The sequence below is a fragment of the Annulohypoxylon truncatum genome (genome assembly GCF_022578515.1).
Source record: "Annulohypoxylon truncatum strain CBS 140777 unplaced genomic scaffold F4807scaffold_5, whole genome shotgun sequence".
Lineage (NCBI taxonomy): Eukaryota > Fungi > Ascomycota > Sordariomycetes > Xylariales > Hypoxylaceae > Annulohypoxylon > Annulohypoxylon truncatum.
The window spans coordinates 237,828-253,968 of record NW_025953791.1 but is presented as its reverse complement, the minus strand read 5'-3'; the positions used below and the strand labels follow the sequence as shown (position 1 = coordinate 253,968).

The 16,141-nt window shown below is 49.0% G+C and overlaps 4 protein-coding genes across 4 annotated transcripts; all 4 read right to left on the bottom strand.

The window, feature by feature from the left end:
* F4807DRAFT_304855 (catalase 3 precursor) lies at positions 1–2,892 on the bottom strand. Its single transcript, XM_047994978.1, has 6 exons — positions 2,297–2,892; positions 1,976–2,178; positions 1,900–1,922; positions 1,633–1,850; positions 1,010–1,580; positions 1–925 (listed from the first exon to the last, which is right to left on the bottom strand). The coding sequence occupies exons 1-6, from the start codon at positions 2,573–2,575 to the stop codon at positions 39–41; spliced, it is 2,181 nt and encodes a 726-aa protein (XP_047857439.1). The 5' UTR covers positions 2,576–2,892; the 3' UTR covers positions 1–38.
* A 4,914-nt stretch (positions 2,893–7,806) lies between these two features.
* Positions 7,807–9,618, bottom strand: F4807DRAFT_412103 (PLC-like phosphodiesterase). Its single transcript, XM_047996751.1, has one exon. It carries the CDS (start codon positions 9,307–9,309, stop codon positions 8,074–8,076), a length of 1,236 nt encoding a protein of 411 aa, XP_047857438.1. The 5' UTR covers positions 9,310–9,618; the 3' UTR covers positions 7,807–8,073.
* On the bottom strand, positions 9,598–12,831 carry F4807DRAFT_412100 (GTP-binding protein GTR2). Its single transcript, XM_047996750.1, has 4 exons — positions 12,135–12,831; positions 10,930–11,027; positions 10,776–10,877; positions 9,598–10,719 (listed from the first exon to the last, which is right to left on the bottom strand). The coding sequence occupies exons 1-4, from the start codon at positions 12,138–12,140 to the stop codon at positions 9,864–9,866; spliced, it is 1,062 nt and encodes a 353-aa protein (XP_047857437.1). The 5' UTR covers positions 12,141–12,831; the 3' UTR covers positions 9,598–9,863.
* A 1,197-nt stretch (positions 12,832–14,028) lies between these two features.
* Positions 14,029–15,463, bottom strand: F4807DRAFT_304610 (Tautomerase/MIF). The gene is made up of 3 exons (XM_047994977.1): positions 14,834–15,463; positions 14,376–14,780; positions 14,029–14,301 (listed from the first exon to the last, which is right to left on the bottom strand). The coding sequence occupies exons 1-3, from the start codon at positions 15,185–15,187 to the stop codon at positions 14,074–14,076; spliced, it is 987 nt and encodes a 328-aa protein (XP_047857436.1). The 5' UTR covers positions 15,188–15,463; the 3' UTR covers positions 14,029–14,073.
* Between the last annotated feature and the right edge of the window lie 678 nt (positions 15,464–16,141).

Genomic DNA, 16,141 nt, shown 5'->3' with positions numbered 1-16,141 from the left:
CCCTTACTCTGCCGGGATTCACTCAGGCATTAAATCATTCACGTCGTCTTATCCACCGGATACCTCCCCGTGAACTTATACGTCTTCAACCCATCCACCAACCCCGAAGCCAGGGTATCCACATCCGCGCTAGCATACACGCCGTCGACTTGCGGATCGAACCCTCCCGCAACGAGCGGATTGCTCGGCGCCGCGCCGCCGAAGTACGCGACGGGCTTGCCGAACAGGTACGCCGCGTTCGCGATCTGCAGGGGCCGGAGCGGCGGGTACAGCGGGTTGATGCTGCCGGCGGCCGTCAGCGCGAACAGGCCCGCGGCGTCGGCGCCCGACGTCACGATCACGGCGTCGAAGTCCGTCGCGTCCGCCGCGCTGTACGTCTTGTCGACGCCGGCGACGAGGCTCTCGGCCACCACCGTCGCCGTCAGGTTCTCGCTCGCGAGCCGCGTCTTCAGGGTCTGGGCTTGGTCGAGCGCGCTCGTGCCGTTGGCCTTGCTGGTGCTCGCTAGGATGCCGACCTTTAGCGTCGCGACCGTCGGTAGTGTGACGTTGGTGATGCTGATCCCCGCCGTCGTGTTGTCGTGGTAATACGTGTCGTCCGGGGCCGGGGCCTCCAAGGCTAGCGCCGTGGCGACGCGGACCGCGATGTCGTTGCTGATCTTGTTGAGCTGGGTTAGCACGTTCTGCTTCACCGTGGTGGAGGTCAGGTGGCTGGTCTCGAAGCGGATGGCATTGATGAGGAACTGCTGCTCTACAGGCGTGAGTGAGTTGTAGAATAGCCGTGGTTGAGACCAATGATCGTCGAAGGTAGACGATAGCCCGCGCACGAGCTTGCCCGTAGTGCTGCGGATAGGCGCACTGAAGAAGCCTCGGCCGTTGCTTTGTGTTGCTTGCTGCGGGTAGCCGTCATTTAGGCTGTTAGGAGAGTCTAATTTTTAGGTTAGCTAATGTTAAATTTGTTGTCCATAGGAGAAGAGCATTGGGTAAGTATATAAGTGAATGGGTGACATACAGGCGTGAATGTTCTTATGTATCAAGTTCTGACCGGCACCATCACGGTTGTTGTTGTGAATTGGGACGACTGGTCGGTTGATAGGAAGTTGCTCAAAGTTTGGACCACCGTGTCGGTTCAGCTGAGTGTCCAGGTAGGAGAAGATACGACCTTGGAGTAGAGGATCTTCGGTGAAATCGACGCCTCGAACAATATGTCCGGGCTGGAACATGATCTGCTCGGTCTCGGCGAAGTAATTCGTCGGGTTTGTGTGCAGCTTCATAACGCCTAGTTTCTGGAGTGGGGCATACTCCTCAGGGAGAATCTTAGTGGGATCGAGCAGATCAAACCCGAATGCGAGAGCCTGGTCCTCGTCCACTACTTGAACAGCGAGCTCCCACTCGGGACCATTGCCGGCCTCGATCGCCTCAAACAGGTCTTGTCGATGGGCATCAGCGTTCTTCCCAGAAAGAATTTGAGCTTCCTCCCAATACAAACTGGCCTTTCCTTGCTTTGTCTTCCAATGCCATTTTACAAGCTTGGAAGTACCATCATCCTTGACAAGACGGAATGTGTGAACACCAAAGCCATCCTATAATAGCTGTCAGCACTGAAACCAACTAGCATGTACAGCTTAGACTTACCATATGTCTAAAGCTTCGCGGGATACCAAAACCAGCCATAGCCCAGAAGAGAGTGTGAAGAGTACTAGGTTGTTGAGAAAAGAAATCCCAAGCTGAGTCGTGAGCGGTAGCAGCTTGCGGTATCTCGCTGTCAGGGCTTGGTTTCACCGAATGGATTAGATCTGGGAATCTAATCGCATCTTGAATGAAGAACACCGGGATATTATTCCCAACAATGTCTTGGTGGTGTCAGTCTCATTCTCGTCAAAGTGGTTAGTTTATTCTTACCAAAATTGCCTTCATCCGTGTAGCTTCATTAAAGTTAGCATTTAGGTAACTTTTCTAAGAAGGGAGGCTGTCTTACAATCTCGTTGCAAAGCCGTGAACATCACGAGCCGTGTCAGCGCTTCCCCGGGATCCTGCTACAGTAGAGAATCGTACGAAGACAGGCGTCTCTTTGCCAGCAGTGCCTAAGAACGAGGCCGCTGTCAGGTTGCTCCAATCACCATAACTTGTAAATGTTCCATGAGCGCCAGCACCTCTCGCATGGACTGCTCGTTCAGGGACCTGTCGATATATTAGCATGACCCTCATACCATTAAAATGTTCGGCTTGTACTATGATGTCCTCGGCTTTTTATGGCTCGATGACGTGGGCTATTTCATGGCGCCTCATTTTTACTTACCCGCTCATGATCGAAATGTTGTATCTTTTGGCGAAAGATGAAGTCTTCTAATAGTGTAGGACCTCTTTCGCCGGCCCTCAGGCTGTCTTGTTCTTGGATTTGTCCACCAACGTCGTCAGTAAAGTAGCCGTTGCTATCATCCACCATAGCGCCGAGCACTGGGTCAGTGTCACCACCGTCTGCTCGGGCATGAAGCCCACTAGGGTCGGCAAAGGGACAGCCCGCGGAGACAAGCCCCAGAAGCCCAAGGAGGGTAGCGTGAGTGAGAATGCGACCCATATTGCCTTATTTGGTGATCCCAACTCCTATAAGATGTAGGTATGTGGGAAGAGACCTTGGGATAGGGCAAAGATTCTGAGAGGTGTAGTAGAGGCGACTTCGCGTGGAAAGGGAGGGTCCCACGGGGTGTTTATAATAAGTAAGACAAAGGCTGATGTTACATACAAAAGTCTCGGTACGTAGACTCCAAGGGTTGCTTGAGGCTCTAGTACAGACGCGACTTGGTTCTCAGTAACCAGGAAGCTTACATTACAAACATTCCATCCAACATAGACTCTTTAAATTTCCGCTTCTAGATATTCCATCTACAGGCTAGGGTTACCTCCACAAAAAGCGGGTGCTAAGTAAGGGTAAACCGCCAGTAGGGTTGAGGATATTCGTAAAAACCCCAATATAGTTAACACGTCCGCAACCCATGCTGTAATGGATGTGACGAGACCCTAGGCCGAAGAACAAGGTAGGTACATCCTATACGGAACTAGAGAATACCGAAAGTAGGAGAAGTCATTCGATACCGCGTAAAATCCGTGGCCAGGACAGAATGAACGGTGCTACAAAAGGGGGAACTCAGCCAGCGCTTGCAATATGGCGTGAGTTGGTTGCCATTGTCCGGCTAGGGAAGGGATTGAACGATCTAGCCACTTGGCGTTGATGAGATATTCACGGTTAGCCCTGTTCCACATGCTAGCTTCTCACTGGTGTCATATTTTTCTATCATGTGCGTGCTTGGCGAATGTCGTGTAGACTCAGCAGTCACCATGACAAAAAGGCGATTTCGGTTTCCTAGATGATGACATGGGGATCTACTTTCCATGTGGAGAGGAAAGCATAGGATTAACCCCGGATAAGATTCTTCTGGTAATCCTTGACTGTTGAACGGAGATCTGCAATAAGGAAAATATAGCCTACAATATGGGATTGTCCGAGAGCTAAGGTGAATGATATTCTCCTTCGTTGGTTATGTTACGGTGTCCGTCCAAAGAGGATAAAGGGATGAACGACCTGCCAGTTTTGGAAATCCACTGTAAAATGGACGATATAATATTGCAATGTATTACATTTCCATCTGAAAGCCTACCTGCACAACTGTCAGGTACAATAGTTCTTGCATGTCGTGATCCAAGTGTGGGGGGCCATGAGATGTATGTAACCCGCCCATATACCGACAACCGAACGCAATGCTAAAAAAAGAAAAAAGAGGCACCAAGAGCCAAGACAATTCGTCTTGGCCGAGATGGACCGGCCACCAACGAAAAAATTTAAAAGAGCTGCCCAGAAGATAGCTCGAGCATAGGGAGGGGAGAGTGGCATTTGCGCGCTGCAACGGTATATCAGGATCCACGCGAAGCGGATAGAAAGCCGGTTTTGAACATGCCATCGTCGTCGATAACTTGTGTCTACCTAAGTAGTTGTAGCTCACCGTCCTGACCGTTGAAGAACACAAACCATGCATGGTTGCATTGGCACCATAGTCGTCAACTGCATGCGTGGTTTGTGTGTCACAGTTCAGTAGAACTGCTATTGGATTATTACCCGGCTTGGGGAGAGATATCATGAGAGATGCTTTCCAAGCTTCGATGAGGCGCTAGGAGAGGGCCATTGTCGTTGCAACGACGGGCATTATCCCTGCAAGGATGGTGAAAATTCGGCACTTGCATGAAATTGAATGGATACCTACCTCTGCACGGGTAGTATTGCGAATGGTAAGCTAGCAAGACATGCTGCAGTGGAAACTCCGGCGGGTCCACGTTATCCGGACCGTACTTGAGATGACTATCTACGCTTATTCTCACGTACGTTATTGCCTCGAGTAAACAATTATTTGGTTCCTTCGGTATAAAATGGCTGATATTAGTGGGAAGTGGTGGACTGCAGGTGGCAAGCCACATGTCTCGTTAATATTCCTCTTCCAAGAGGAAGCGTATCGAAAGACTTCCCACCATCTACACACCCTAAATGACGTAAAAGACTCGATCTAAGATCTTCGTTACCCCCGGTGGGCTATCGTCACAATGGTGCTGTGTCGGTATGATATTCGGCTTATTCGACATACTTGGCATATTCATAGCTGTCCAACAACAGATGCGTAATAAAGAATGCCCAGATGATAGTGTATTTGTAAGTACACAGTACTGACCGTAGTGGGCGTGGGCGTGGGCATGGGCGTCAACGCCCGTCTCACATCAAATGAGGTATTCGGTCAAGGGATGAGGGTCTCGCTTGTATCACGTGTATACGCGTCTGGAACATATACGTACGTCTTATTTCCGGGTGGAGAGTGTGAGACTTCGGTATTCGCGTTTCTGAGAAAAATCGGAAATTGTGATGTAGGAAAGTGATGTTAGTTGTTGATCTCCATGAATCAAAGTGTGAAGTTGGAGAGATGCCGCATGGTGCGCATGGTGGAGGCGCATAGAAGGTAAGGAAAGTTTGGAATCATCTAGGTCCAGTTCCGGAAAGACGGCTAGACGGTATGCGCACTGACCACTTGAGTTGTTCTTTCCATGTCGCTCTCGTGTCGCTCTCAGCGGCTCAGCTTCGCTTAAACAGTTAAACTTCCTAAGTCGAACCAACGAGAAACAAGGTTACAATAGTCCCAATGTTCCAACAACAACAACTTGAGAATCAACAATCCACACGTTTTGATCAACATCACCATCTGCACCATTCGACAACTGACAAACCTCCACGCTATGACTAACCTGGTATTCTGATTCCTAAGGCAAACTGGGATCTTTTGTCCCATGATATTAGCTTCACGATCGACGAAGACTACGGACTTGAAGGATGACTATCCTCGAGTACCCCAGACCAGGGCGCAAGGCTGGAGATGCATCTATACCACAGCATGTTTGCCTTATTACCAATCCCTCCTCTCTAATTGATGCATTTCATCAAATTAAGGACTCTTTAGAAAGTCTCTAACCCATAGGACGACAACTCGTATACATCCTGGCAAATTCTAGTTGCTTTCGTTTTCTATTCCTATTCCCTACTAGCCCGTTTTCAATCGTATCGAATCCTCCTCGGACGTCGAATTCTCAGCCGGCGCCGCAACATTTACCGAATTTCTAATCCGACCCGATATGTGACTATGCCACAATAGAGCTAGCTTTGGGAGTTCCAAATTTACGTGATAATAGTAGCCCGAGTCTAACGATGTGTTCTAGACTTCTCAAGTAAAAATCGTCGACGTCTACCCCGGTTTCCGGGTTGTTTGTTTCAACGTCACTCCTGGTTCCCGCCAGCTACTACTAGGTAAAATTATGGCCGGAGTATCTTTTGTCGGTACCTGCGTCGGCACCTTATAATAGAGATGTCTTGGCTCATGCCCAGACACTTAAGCATCTATTCGGAGGTTTAGTTAGTTACCTTCTCTTGATTTCGCGCACTCTATCTCCCTAGCTCCAAAATCACACGATCCTAGGCGACATCTCGTCGCAAGAATTGTTGTTCGAAAGAATTCGCCACCATTTGCCTAAATATAAAATAAAATGATGTCAGTAAGGCAGACATCTCAGACCCGGTTGCCAGCTCCCAACAATTTGTGTTATCCTCATTATTTTTAGGACAGACAAACCAACCTCGTTTCTGTTAGAATACCAAAGTTGATTTTTCACGGAGTGGGGGTGTCGTAGACGTTGCAGTTTCATACATTCTCCTTGTTGGTGATATCGTCATATTGGACTTGGCGCATCAATCAAAGGCACACTCGACGCAGGGTAATATAGGCAAATGTAGAGATTATTTGCGTTCGAGGCTTATCTGGAAAGCGAAATCGACATTGTTAGGTACACGGCCGGGAGGTTCTCGCACCAATGCCATGGACTTAACGGCGCATGCAGCGAACCCCTTTTCACGGCTCTATTCCTGAGAACCGGTGAGCCGGGCCGCTATATTCGTGTCCGGACGTGTCGTTCTCGGCTGGAAGAATTCCAAATACCATAACGTTATCACAAGTTTAATATAAAGATCGGATACCTTCTTAGCAAGATGACAATTAAACGGACCGAGCCGGTCGCATGAAAATCGTATTTTGCAACACAATCTCTCGAATTTTCGCCACAACCTCTGACCATATGATTAGAAATCTGAAGGTTTTGATGACAATTGATTTCTATGTAAGTTTTATGACGGATGGAAAGATAGCAGTTTTACGACTTGCGGTGATTAGGACGGACGTGGAAAGATTGAAACATCGTCATTTCACAATCCGGTGGGTTTCCGGAATCAGGAAGCATAATCTAAGATGAGAGCTGCAGGACTAAGGGGAAATCGATATTTTCCAGCAAATTGCACCGCTACTATACGACGCCTAAAGGTGCCGAACTCTTTACTGCGCTCGCCGTACCTAGGCAAGAGCACAACTGGAGCTTCCCACTCGAGCGATCTGCTTTCAAAACTACGAATTCGTGGTTAAGTCCATTCTAGGGAATAGAGAGATTGCCCCGTTATTTCTCTACGATGAACACTTGGCCGTATTACCTTTATCGAGCAGAAGTCTGAATGGAGCGCTCTTTTACACCACACTTCGAGATCAGTATTTTCTCTATCAATCAAAGGAGCTACTAACATCCCTTTCATAGGGCACTGTAACTTCCAATTCGTACTTTGTAAAGTATGTCAGCAAGAGGGAAGCATGCGCGAGCCTCAATGGATCCTAAAGCTCTCGAGTACTGGCGAATCTATAGAGCCTCAGCCTACTCCCAACTCCTGCACTACATACCTCCCTATGTATCCTCCTTTGTTGAGAGCCATATATACTACATCAAACCTGAACTTTTCGTTATAGAAACTGGACCTCTACGGGAATCAACCCTATACTCTCAGGCTTTTCCACGAAAACGGCCGCCTAGATGAGAGTGAAAAGGGGGCTTGGAGGATTAAGCTGGGTGTAACTAGTTTCATGAGGTACATGATTCGTCGTACTTCATATTATATCCATCTAAGTTCATATTTATGAGATCAACTTCGTAGTCAAGGTACGCTGATATTACATCCGAAGATCGTTCCTTATGTATGGCCTTCGTATCAGACCTGATCGGATCGGTATTCACGAACCTGTAGTGAAATTCGCTGGGATGTCGAGCGTATGCTTCTCACACCTTGATTCTAGTTCATAATTATGGACAAAGTAGGTACCTGCTACGTACGTAAACAGACAGCTTAGCTAGACACTTGGATAGACTACGTATGAGTTATCACTTCAATATAAAAGTCTTCTCTCTCATGAGAAATCTAGACGAGTTGATATGTAGACTATAAATCATCCACAATGACCATGGAAACCAACACGCAGATTTAGACCTTCAACTGTCATCCAATTCAATATGGTAGTCTTCTGGAAAGAGCGGCAGTCAATCGAGTACAGAACGGTACGATCTATACCCAACCAAACCACCTTAATTATCACTAATAAATAAGTATAAATCATAAGTCCATCAAGCCTTCCGCATAACATGGCGTAGACGGACACACTATGAAAGTAATCCCTTTCCCTAGACTTGATCCCCCAGTACAAGCGCAACCAAGTCCTCCGGCTCGTCGAAGAAATCCAACACCACAACCCCCAACCTCTTGCCCCTGTACCCCTTCAGCACGCTCACAAGCTGATGATTCACGCCGCCGTCCGGCGTAACCTCCGTCCCGTTCCCCAGCGCCATCGTCTCAGGGACGACGGGCGGGATATTCGAGTCATGCTCGGCCGAAGCAAACGTGATGAACAAGCTATCCGGATCCTCGCCGCTCGCCGCCTTTTCCAAGTTCGCCTTGACCGCGACCATCTTGGCGTCGATATTGCTGACGACCGTCGAGTTCTCGCCCAGCACGTCCGGCTCGTAGTAGTCCTCGATATACGCCGTCGCGTTCGTCGTCTCGTTGAACACCAGCGCGAAGCCGTTCGTATCATTAACATTCCACTTGTTCGGGCTCATATGCAGACCCGGCAGCTCTCCCTTCCCATCGCCCGCATCATTATCATCATCCATATCAAACCTCCTAACCAACACCACCTTCCCCCTCGTCTCCGCAAGCGTAGGCACGTACCCCCTACCCTGCCAAACAAACGCCTCAGCCGCAGGCCCCGTCAGCGCCTCCCTCATCAGGCCCTGCACCCTCGCATCGAACGTCGCATTCGCCACCGTCCCAACCTCATGCTGGAAACTCAACAGCACCGTCTCGGACCCATGCCTGCTCAACCAATCCCAGACCCCGTACAACACATCCCCCACGCTAGCCGTCGCGCTAACCAGCGCCGCCGAGTGCCAGAACACGAGCCTCTGACCGAGCGGATCCGCCGCGAACCGCAGGTCGAAGAACCGAATCCCCTTATCGAGGGCCTGCGCGATGCTCTCGCGCTGGCACCGGTACACGGGCGCCGGGTACGCCGTCGTGCCGTCGCAGCGCGTGGCGTTGCGCAGGAAGTCCTGCGTCGCCTGCGTGTAGTTCCACGTGGCCTGGTCGTGCGTGCCGGGGATGTTGACGTGCGAGAGCAGCGTCGAGTCCGGCAGCGCCGCCATCCAGTTCGCGAACCTGGGCTCCGACGCGTTGGAAGAAGAAGAAGAAGTAGAAGCGGCGGTGTACTCGCCGAACACGTCCCGGCCGTCCTGCAGCACCTTCTGCAGCGCGAATTGGGCCAGCGAGTTTGCGTTCCCGGCGGCGGTGGCGAGGGTTGCCGATACGGATGCGGATGCTGCTAAGCAGCAGAGTATGGAAGAGCCGCGCATCTTGAACATGTTGTGTGATACCTTCAAAATTTGAGAATGAAAGACAACAACCTTGCTATAAATATGTCTGACAGCCGCCGATCAAAGAGGCGCAAAGAGGCGCAGAAGGGCAATCAAATTTACATACGAATACCGCCATGATAACAGGGAAGCTTGACGAGCCTTATTCCACCCGTAAGCACGCTTTCTAATTGACTCATTTGATTGGCGGCACAGAACAATGCTACATTTCGGATCACGGCAGCCAGTATACTAGCGACTCGTTAAGACAGGCATTGAGCACATGCGATGCATATATTTTCAAGAAAATGAATTTTTATATTCAAGTTATGGTTTTAATAGAGCGCCAGGGTTTGAAGTGCCTTCGTCCACCGTCATCGGAGATTCGATCAGGCACGTGTGCCAAGGCGAATGACGTGAACCGTAGACTGCCGCATTGATCCTGAATAAACGTGGACGGTTCCTTGTCCACTAGAAGTATTTCCATAGGTACCGCTACCGACCGCGCCAGCATTAGATTCCTTCGCTCCAAGCCAACAACTCAACCTAAATTAGGCCGATGCTTATTTCGGTTTGGTAATCTCGAAGAACTCCTTCAATCCTTGCACCACCACCTCAACGTTCATGTTAACAAGCGGCATTTTGTCATAACTGCCTTCCTTCATAATCGCAACTAGAGCGAGATACTTGTCGACCTCGCGTAGTATTATGGGCTTGTCCCCATCGCTTAACACCATGCAGCTCTCGGCACAACCCGAAGCCACTTGGTCCTCTATCTTCTGATTCCATGGCGGCCCTTCTAGAGCTTCGCGATATCGTTGAGTTCGAGGCCAGCTACCGTACACTTCCGTGACGTCTATTATGACATCAATATAATCGGAACATATCTCGTAACTCGCCATGTCCGCTGGCTCACTATCCGTCGCGATGTAAATCTTTGACAAGACGTCGAAAAGGTAGGCTTTTTCGAAACGGCAAGTTCGGCAAAGGTTAGTAAGCATCGCCTCGAGAATTCCCAGACGAGGAATAAGTTTCTGAATGACCTTGCTGAATGCCTCGAATATGCTGTGGTTGTAAATACTAGTCAGGTGAAAGGTGACAGGCGCATTTTCAAACCCGTGATCCGAAAGTTCGTCCTGGATTCGTATAGTGATATCTCGTTGGATATCTAACTTGTAGTCATCCGATAAGCCGTCTACCTTATGAATGAAGACCTCGATTTTAATGTTCGGGTATGTCCGCTGAAGGTTTAATATCGTCTCATTCAGACGTGCTACGGCCTCCAGGTAATCATCCTGAGCATCGATAACCCAGATCAGAGCGCCGATCTCACCAAACATTGCATCGATGTCGAATGTTGGGTTGTCAAATATGTCGATTTGACCCGGAAAGTCCCAGACTTGGAAATCCATGAACGACCTATGAGTACGTCAGAAGAACGGAAATCATACTCGTATAAGCCACCGAGTCCTTACGGCATAGTGTCCTTCTGGATTCGCGCTGTTGACTCGAGAAACAAGGTCTCGCTTGGTGGTAATTTATGAAATACTACGCTTGATATCGAGGACTTGCCACTCCTGCAGCAAGATTAGCCCAACCGTCCGATACCCAGGGCGTATAAAGACCCACCTTCTCTGCCCCATTAGGAGCAACCTAGGTTTCCCTTTTGTTGGCAGATCCGGAGGTTGTTCAGGCGCCCTCGGGCCATTTTTACGTTGTCTTTGGTCCTGTTCATATACACGTGTCAGAGCTAGCTGCGCGAGACTGGAAGGACTGGACGGCGTTCCGCCTAGCTGTTCCGGGGTATCCTCAGGATCAAAGGCGTCTACACCACGAAGCCGGGATGACATGACGATAACACAAAGGAGGTCAAATGAGATAAAACGACATTAAGGGAACGCCCATCAATAAGAAAAATTAGGTCCGGGTACATCAAGAGTCGAGCCGGTGAGGGCGGAAGAGCTCCTCGTATGAATACCTATGAAATTGTTCCCTGGTTCATCTCTGCTGGACGATACGAAAGAGTCAATATTCCTAATGAATTTCAGACGACCTTCCAATTCAGTAGGCTCGTGGTTTGCGACTTGGCGGTAGATTTTGAGAGGCTAGAAGCTATTAGGCTAGCTAATGAGCCAATGTGCAAACGAGGTTGCCGAATCCAAGGGTCCGGGTAGGGGAATGCAAGATCACAGCGGTCAGAGATTGCGACGTCTGAGTGGGTGGCTGCATGTGTGCGAAATCGCCCAGGAATATATCAAATTTCATAACGGGAAGAGGCGACGGATCTGGGGCGTTCAGCTGGATCAAAACAGGGCATATTGCTCCTGGTAATCTGTAAGAAGGGGCGCGATGATTTCATTGCTGATCTCACCGTCGTACAAATCAAACAGTTCGGGCTAGGTTTCCATCCAGGCAGCTTTCGGGTATATGGTAAATTGGGATAAATGATCCCTCCGTTTGCAAGCTCGACCGCGTACCTGACCCGGTGTCTGCCTAGGTAATTATGCCCAGGTGATGAGAATGAAAATAACGATGGCGATAATGCGCTTTTAAACCCGATATGACCACTGCAAACCATAACTGCGTGTCAGACGCGGTATGGTAAGAGGGAAGAAATTTATAGAAGCGCCCGAAGTATCTGACTGGCACAGAGTATTCATAGCCCTCGATTGATGATGGTTGACCTCCCCGAAAAGTGTCGGCGATGATACGCGGCGGTGCTTTTTGTGCCACTAGGCAACGCCAGCTCGAATGACGTTTTTATGTATTTATAATCAAGGAAATAGCTGGGAAAAGAGTGAAAGAAGGAAAATAAAGCAAAGTCAATGTCTCACCTCCATGTTGCGAGTATAACTAGAGGGTGATCTAGAGGGTAATCAAACGCGCGGCGGCCCTATCCTCCCCTCCTCCGCGACATGGAAGACGGATAGAGCAAAAGGAACTTGGTGGGAATACCCGTGTCCCGTTCCCCGTATCGACTAGAGCGAACGTTGTGTCCGCTTGAAGTCGTACTTTGACCTGTGGGATGAGGAATTCTGAGTCAGCTTTCTATGCGGCGGCGAATGATTTTGCTGGACTTGAACCAACAGGCTGGCGCGGGCTGACTCGACCTGGACCCGTCGCACCAATGATGATCGTCTGCTGTGTTCGTCGTCCAGCGGTTGCAATAAATAGCGGCAAAGGAATAGCAGGCGGAGGTGCACAACGTCGGTAGGGTATTTCGGTAGAGGGATGGCGAGGGCTGGTCGGTATGATCCCTTTACCTAGGTAGGTCATTCAGCTCTGTTCTTTTGCTTCACCAACGTTGAAAGTCGAATGTTCAATGTCGACGGGCTTTGAAGTGACGCTTTCGATCCCGAAATCAATTGAATTAATTGAACACCGTGTCGCGCCAGATTAATATGAGCAGATCCCGAGAAGTCATAGGACTCCTTGGCAGAGTAAGGGAAGACGTAAAGCCCTGCCGCATATAAAGCATGGAAAGGTAAGGAGGGCTTTGGCTTCCTTTGACTTTCATTGGAAATAATAGTGAGCAAGGTGAAAGGTGGGAGAAATCTAAGGTGGAGTTGACGGAGCACAAGTACGATGTTAGAGCCAGCTGTTAACCCCACGTTTGCAGCTGCTAACTCAGTTGATTTGATACAACTACAACTGGCAAGTGCGAACATGAGGTATCCATATTCATAAGCTTATCCATGCATCTCACCCAAATCGTATGTACTCGTCCCTCATTCCTCCTTCAACTAATGTTTGGATAGTACCTACCTACTAGGTAGTCTTACAACTTAACAAGCGGTTAGGCTCTCACGACAACGACCACTTCATCATTTAATGCTAACAATTGTAAGACTCACTCCTTCTCATGAATCAAGATTGAACTGTCCAATTTGAAGATGGCAGGATCAACAGCAAGTCAAAAACATCCATGGATCGTATTAGAAAACTCGGAGGTAAGCTTGAGTCACTAATCAACCGACTTAATGAGACACTGGAAATAGCAACGTCTTATTTTGGGGGTCATTAATAGGCGGATGGCGCAAATGTTTCATCGCCACTTGAAAGGCATACTATCGCTTGTCTCGGGTCATGTCACACTCGGCCGTAAAACCCAGTTCCCAACTCCATTTCCGACGCTCACGGGACCTCACCGAATCCGGTGCTGTATTCTAGATATCTTCATCTTGTATTTTATATAAGATGGGCGAGATCAGACGGAAGCAGCAGTATTGAACTCGCAGGATTATACGTCTACGCCAATCTATCACCACGACCAACTTATTCATGCACCAGATTCATCAACGGCACTCATCCTAGGTGCAAAGGCTCTTATCAACTCACCCTACACAAACAAAGCATCGGTGTCCCTGGACCCCCTTTATAATGTGGAAATTTGCCAAAGCCTTGGTGAAGTTTGTTCAAATTAACAATAGGTGCTCCGTCACAATACATCTTCATTAAACGAGTATCTATGCAGTATGGCCGATGAGTAACTCATACATTAGTCATAATTCATCGAGCGATCATGAAGGAAATGACAAGGATATTGTGTCCCAAGCAACAAGATGCTTATTCTCCAAGGTACCAACTCCTAACACCGATGCAAGGCTCTAAGCGATGCGATGCGATATATGCTGACTTATGTTCCGTCGCTCCATTAATCAGATTGCGTATCAGAATAACATGATTTCTGTAGTAGCCGAATGATGGTGAGGCTGTATTAGTAGTAAGATCCAGCCCCATGTAAAATCCATGACGACCTCGGGTCGTTCAAATCTACGCCGCCGTCTTGCCACTAAACAGACTGAACCGTAGACTTTTGCGACGCGGCGCTGTCTTGATCGGTTTCTGTTCGACGAGCTCGCCCAACTTGTCTTCTTCAGGGGGCGTAGGAGGCACCTCCGGAATAGTCGTAATGGGTGTAGTCTCGTCTGAGGTGCTCGGGGGTGGCGTAGGGACTCTCGTAAGGTCCGACATCGAAGCTGTTCTAAAGCTCCCAAAAGACTACTATAATATTAGCAATCCGTCCATTTATCCGATTCATATCAGGCGGCCAAGGAAAGGGTAATAATAATTACCTTAACACCAATCCTTCGGTTTGACTTGGCACCTTTTCTAATCTCGGCAGGCTTCTCATCGGGCGTAGCGTTGTTCGATTCATTTATTTCAGCAGCAATCGTCTTGCCCCCAACGGCGACGTTCTCCTCGGAAGTAGCGACGAAACGCACATATCCCCTAGATGTTACGACTCCTAAGGTCTCTTGTATGTGCTTTTGGATGAGTGCCGCGTTCCTCTTGTTTGTCGTAGGTTGAACTAGACTTGGCAGTGCATGGATAGTCAAGGTGTACGCCGGGTCGAAGGAACCACCAAACATCATGCAGCAGCCATGGTTCAGGTTGATGACGATAGAAGATATTGGCCGCTGATATCTGTTGGATAAGTGATATGAAAGATCTGTTATGAAAGAGAACTCGTCCTTGATCTATAATGCCGTATTAGTACGTTAGCTCAAAGGTGTGGTCCGTAAAAACTCACGATGACGTTCGTTCGTAAATCAGCCATGACGATGGCTTCGTTCTGTATGCGAGCCCGGACCGGGTCCGGATCCCGGTTGGCCGCCGCAAATTCATTCTCCCAATAAGCGCTCCGTTTCTTACTGAGCTCCGGATGCAGTTGGGACTTTCGAGAACCCGTGGGGTCGCCGGGCGGAGGACGATCAATATCGCGCATCATCTTGTTACCCTCGACAATATGCACTTTTGATGATCGTGAAGGCTGGACTTTTCGTTGCGCAAATGAAGCACTATGGGCGGCGGATGAATGATTGTTACCTGTAGAAGGAGGGTTTATACGAGGGAGCCTCGCTGGCAAGGAGTCTGGCCGGGCCATGGTTACACACGCGTTAGGGTGTATGATAGATCAAGTAGGCCTGTCTTATGTCCTGCCAAGTATGGTTATTCGCAAGCGAATGTGTGCCTTTTGGTTACAATGATTGCTCGCAATCCGTCCAGGCGGATACAGTTTGCATCAACCTAGTGCACGTAGTAACTCGTATTGGTGTTGGGCTGTATAGACGTGGAGGCGGACCTGTCTATTTTGGGCAAGGGGATATCGACCCAGACCTTTTCTCGCCTCTGACTGGGTCGTGGGCGTGGAGCCCTTTGATCTATAGGATAAAACCAAAGCGGGCGTTGGTCAGCTACCCTTAGCTCTTATTTTTATCGTAAGATGGTGCCGTTGGTAGTATAGACAGCTGAAGTTCAACGAAACTAGTTGAATTGGGTTGAGCTGGTCGAATTGGACGTCCAGTGCCAAATGGGGACTCCGACGGGATGTAGTAATAAAAGGGGAAGTTGAGCGTGTATTTGGCCCGTTTGCACCACTTCTTGGAACTCCTTAGAATTCGACTTCAATAAAGTTAAGCAGGCTGTCGTCAGGCTGCATGAGGCAGGTACCGATCGCCGGGTTGGCAGCAGCAACTCCTTTCTTGTCTTGCACTTGCACTTACCCTCACCAATATCAAATATCATCTCAGGGCAATTGCTGTTTCTTAGGTAGTTTTCATTCGCATGTGATCGAGTCTCAATTTTTAATGTTCCCAATCTCCAACTCGATTTTCACTGCTTACAACAACAGTCTTTTATGAGTTGATTGTGGCACGGAGCACACGACAAGCGGGATCTAAGTAAAACATGGTACCAAGCAGGCCAAGATAGCCATCTAAGGGTGTACAAGCACCACCCCGTGCTACCACGCTGTTACCACGCCGCTACCCGTTCTGGCCGCTTGCATCCGGCCATCGATTTAATAGCAATCAGGAAAGCGACATTCTCTGCCGCGGAA

Excerpts from the sequence above, each read along its gene's own strand:
- F4807DRAFT_304855 (XM_047994978.1), bottom strand. The coding sequence starts at position 2,575 with ATGGGTCGCATTCTCACTCACGCTACCCTCCTTGGGCTTCTGGGGCTT. Across the intron at positions 1,851-1,899 it reads CACGGATGAAGGCAATTTTG|ACATTGTTGGGAATAATATC; the intron begins GTAAGAATAAAC and ends GACACCACCAAG. Across the intron at positions 1,581-1,632 it reads CGCGAAGCTTTAGACATATG|GATGGCTTTGGTGTTCACAC; the intron begins GTAAGTCTAAGC and ends CAGCTATTATAG.
- F4807DRAFT_412103 (XM_047996751.1), bottom strand. The coding sequence starts at position 9,309 with ATGTTCAAGATGCGCGGCTCTTCCATACTCTGCTGCTTAGCAGCATCC.
- F4807DRAFT_412100 (XM_047996750.1), bottom strand. Across the intron at positions 10,878-10,929 it reads CTCCTAATGGGGCAGAGAAG|GAGTGGCAAGTCCTCGATAT; the intron begins GTGGGTCTTTAT and ends ATCTTGCTGCAG. Across the intron at positions 10,720-10,775 it reads ATCCAGAAGGACACTATGCC|GTCGTTCATGGATTTCCAAG; the intron begins GTAAGGACTCGG and ends ACGTACTCATAG.
- F4807DRAFT_304610 (XM_047994977.1), bottom strand. The coding sequence starts at position 15,187 with ATGGCCCGGCCAGACTCCTTGCCAGCGAGGCTCCCTCGTATAAACCCT. Across the intron at positions 14,781-14,833 it reads ATTTACGAACGAACGTCATC|ATCAAGGACGAGTTCTCTTT; the intron begins GTGAGTTTTTAC and ends ACGGCATTATAG. Across the intron at positions 14,302-14,375 it reads ACCGAAGGATTGGTGTTAAG|TCTTTTGGGAGCTTTAGAAC; the intron begins GTAATTATTATT and ends ATATTATAGTAG.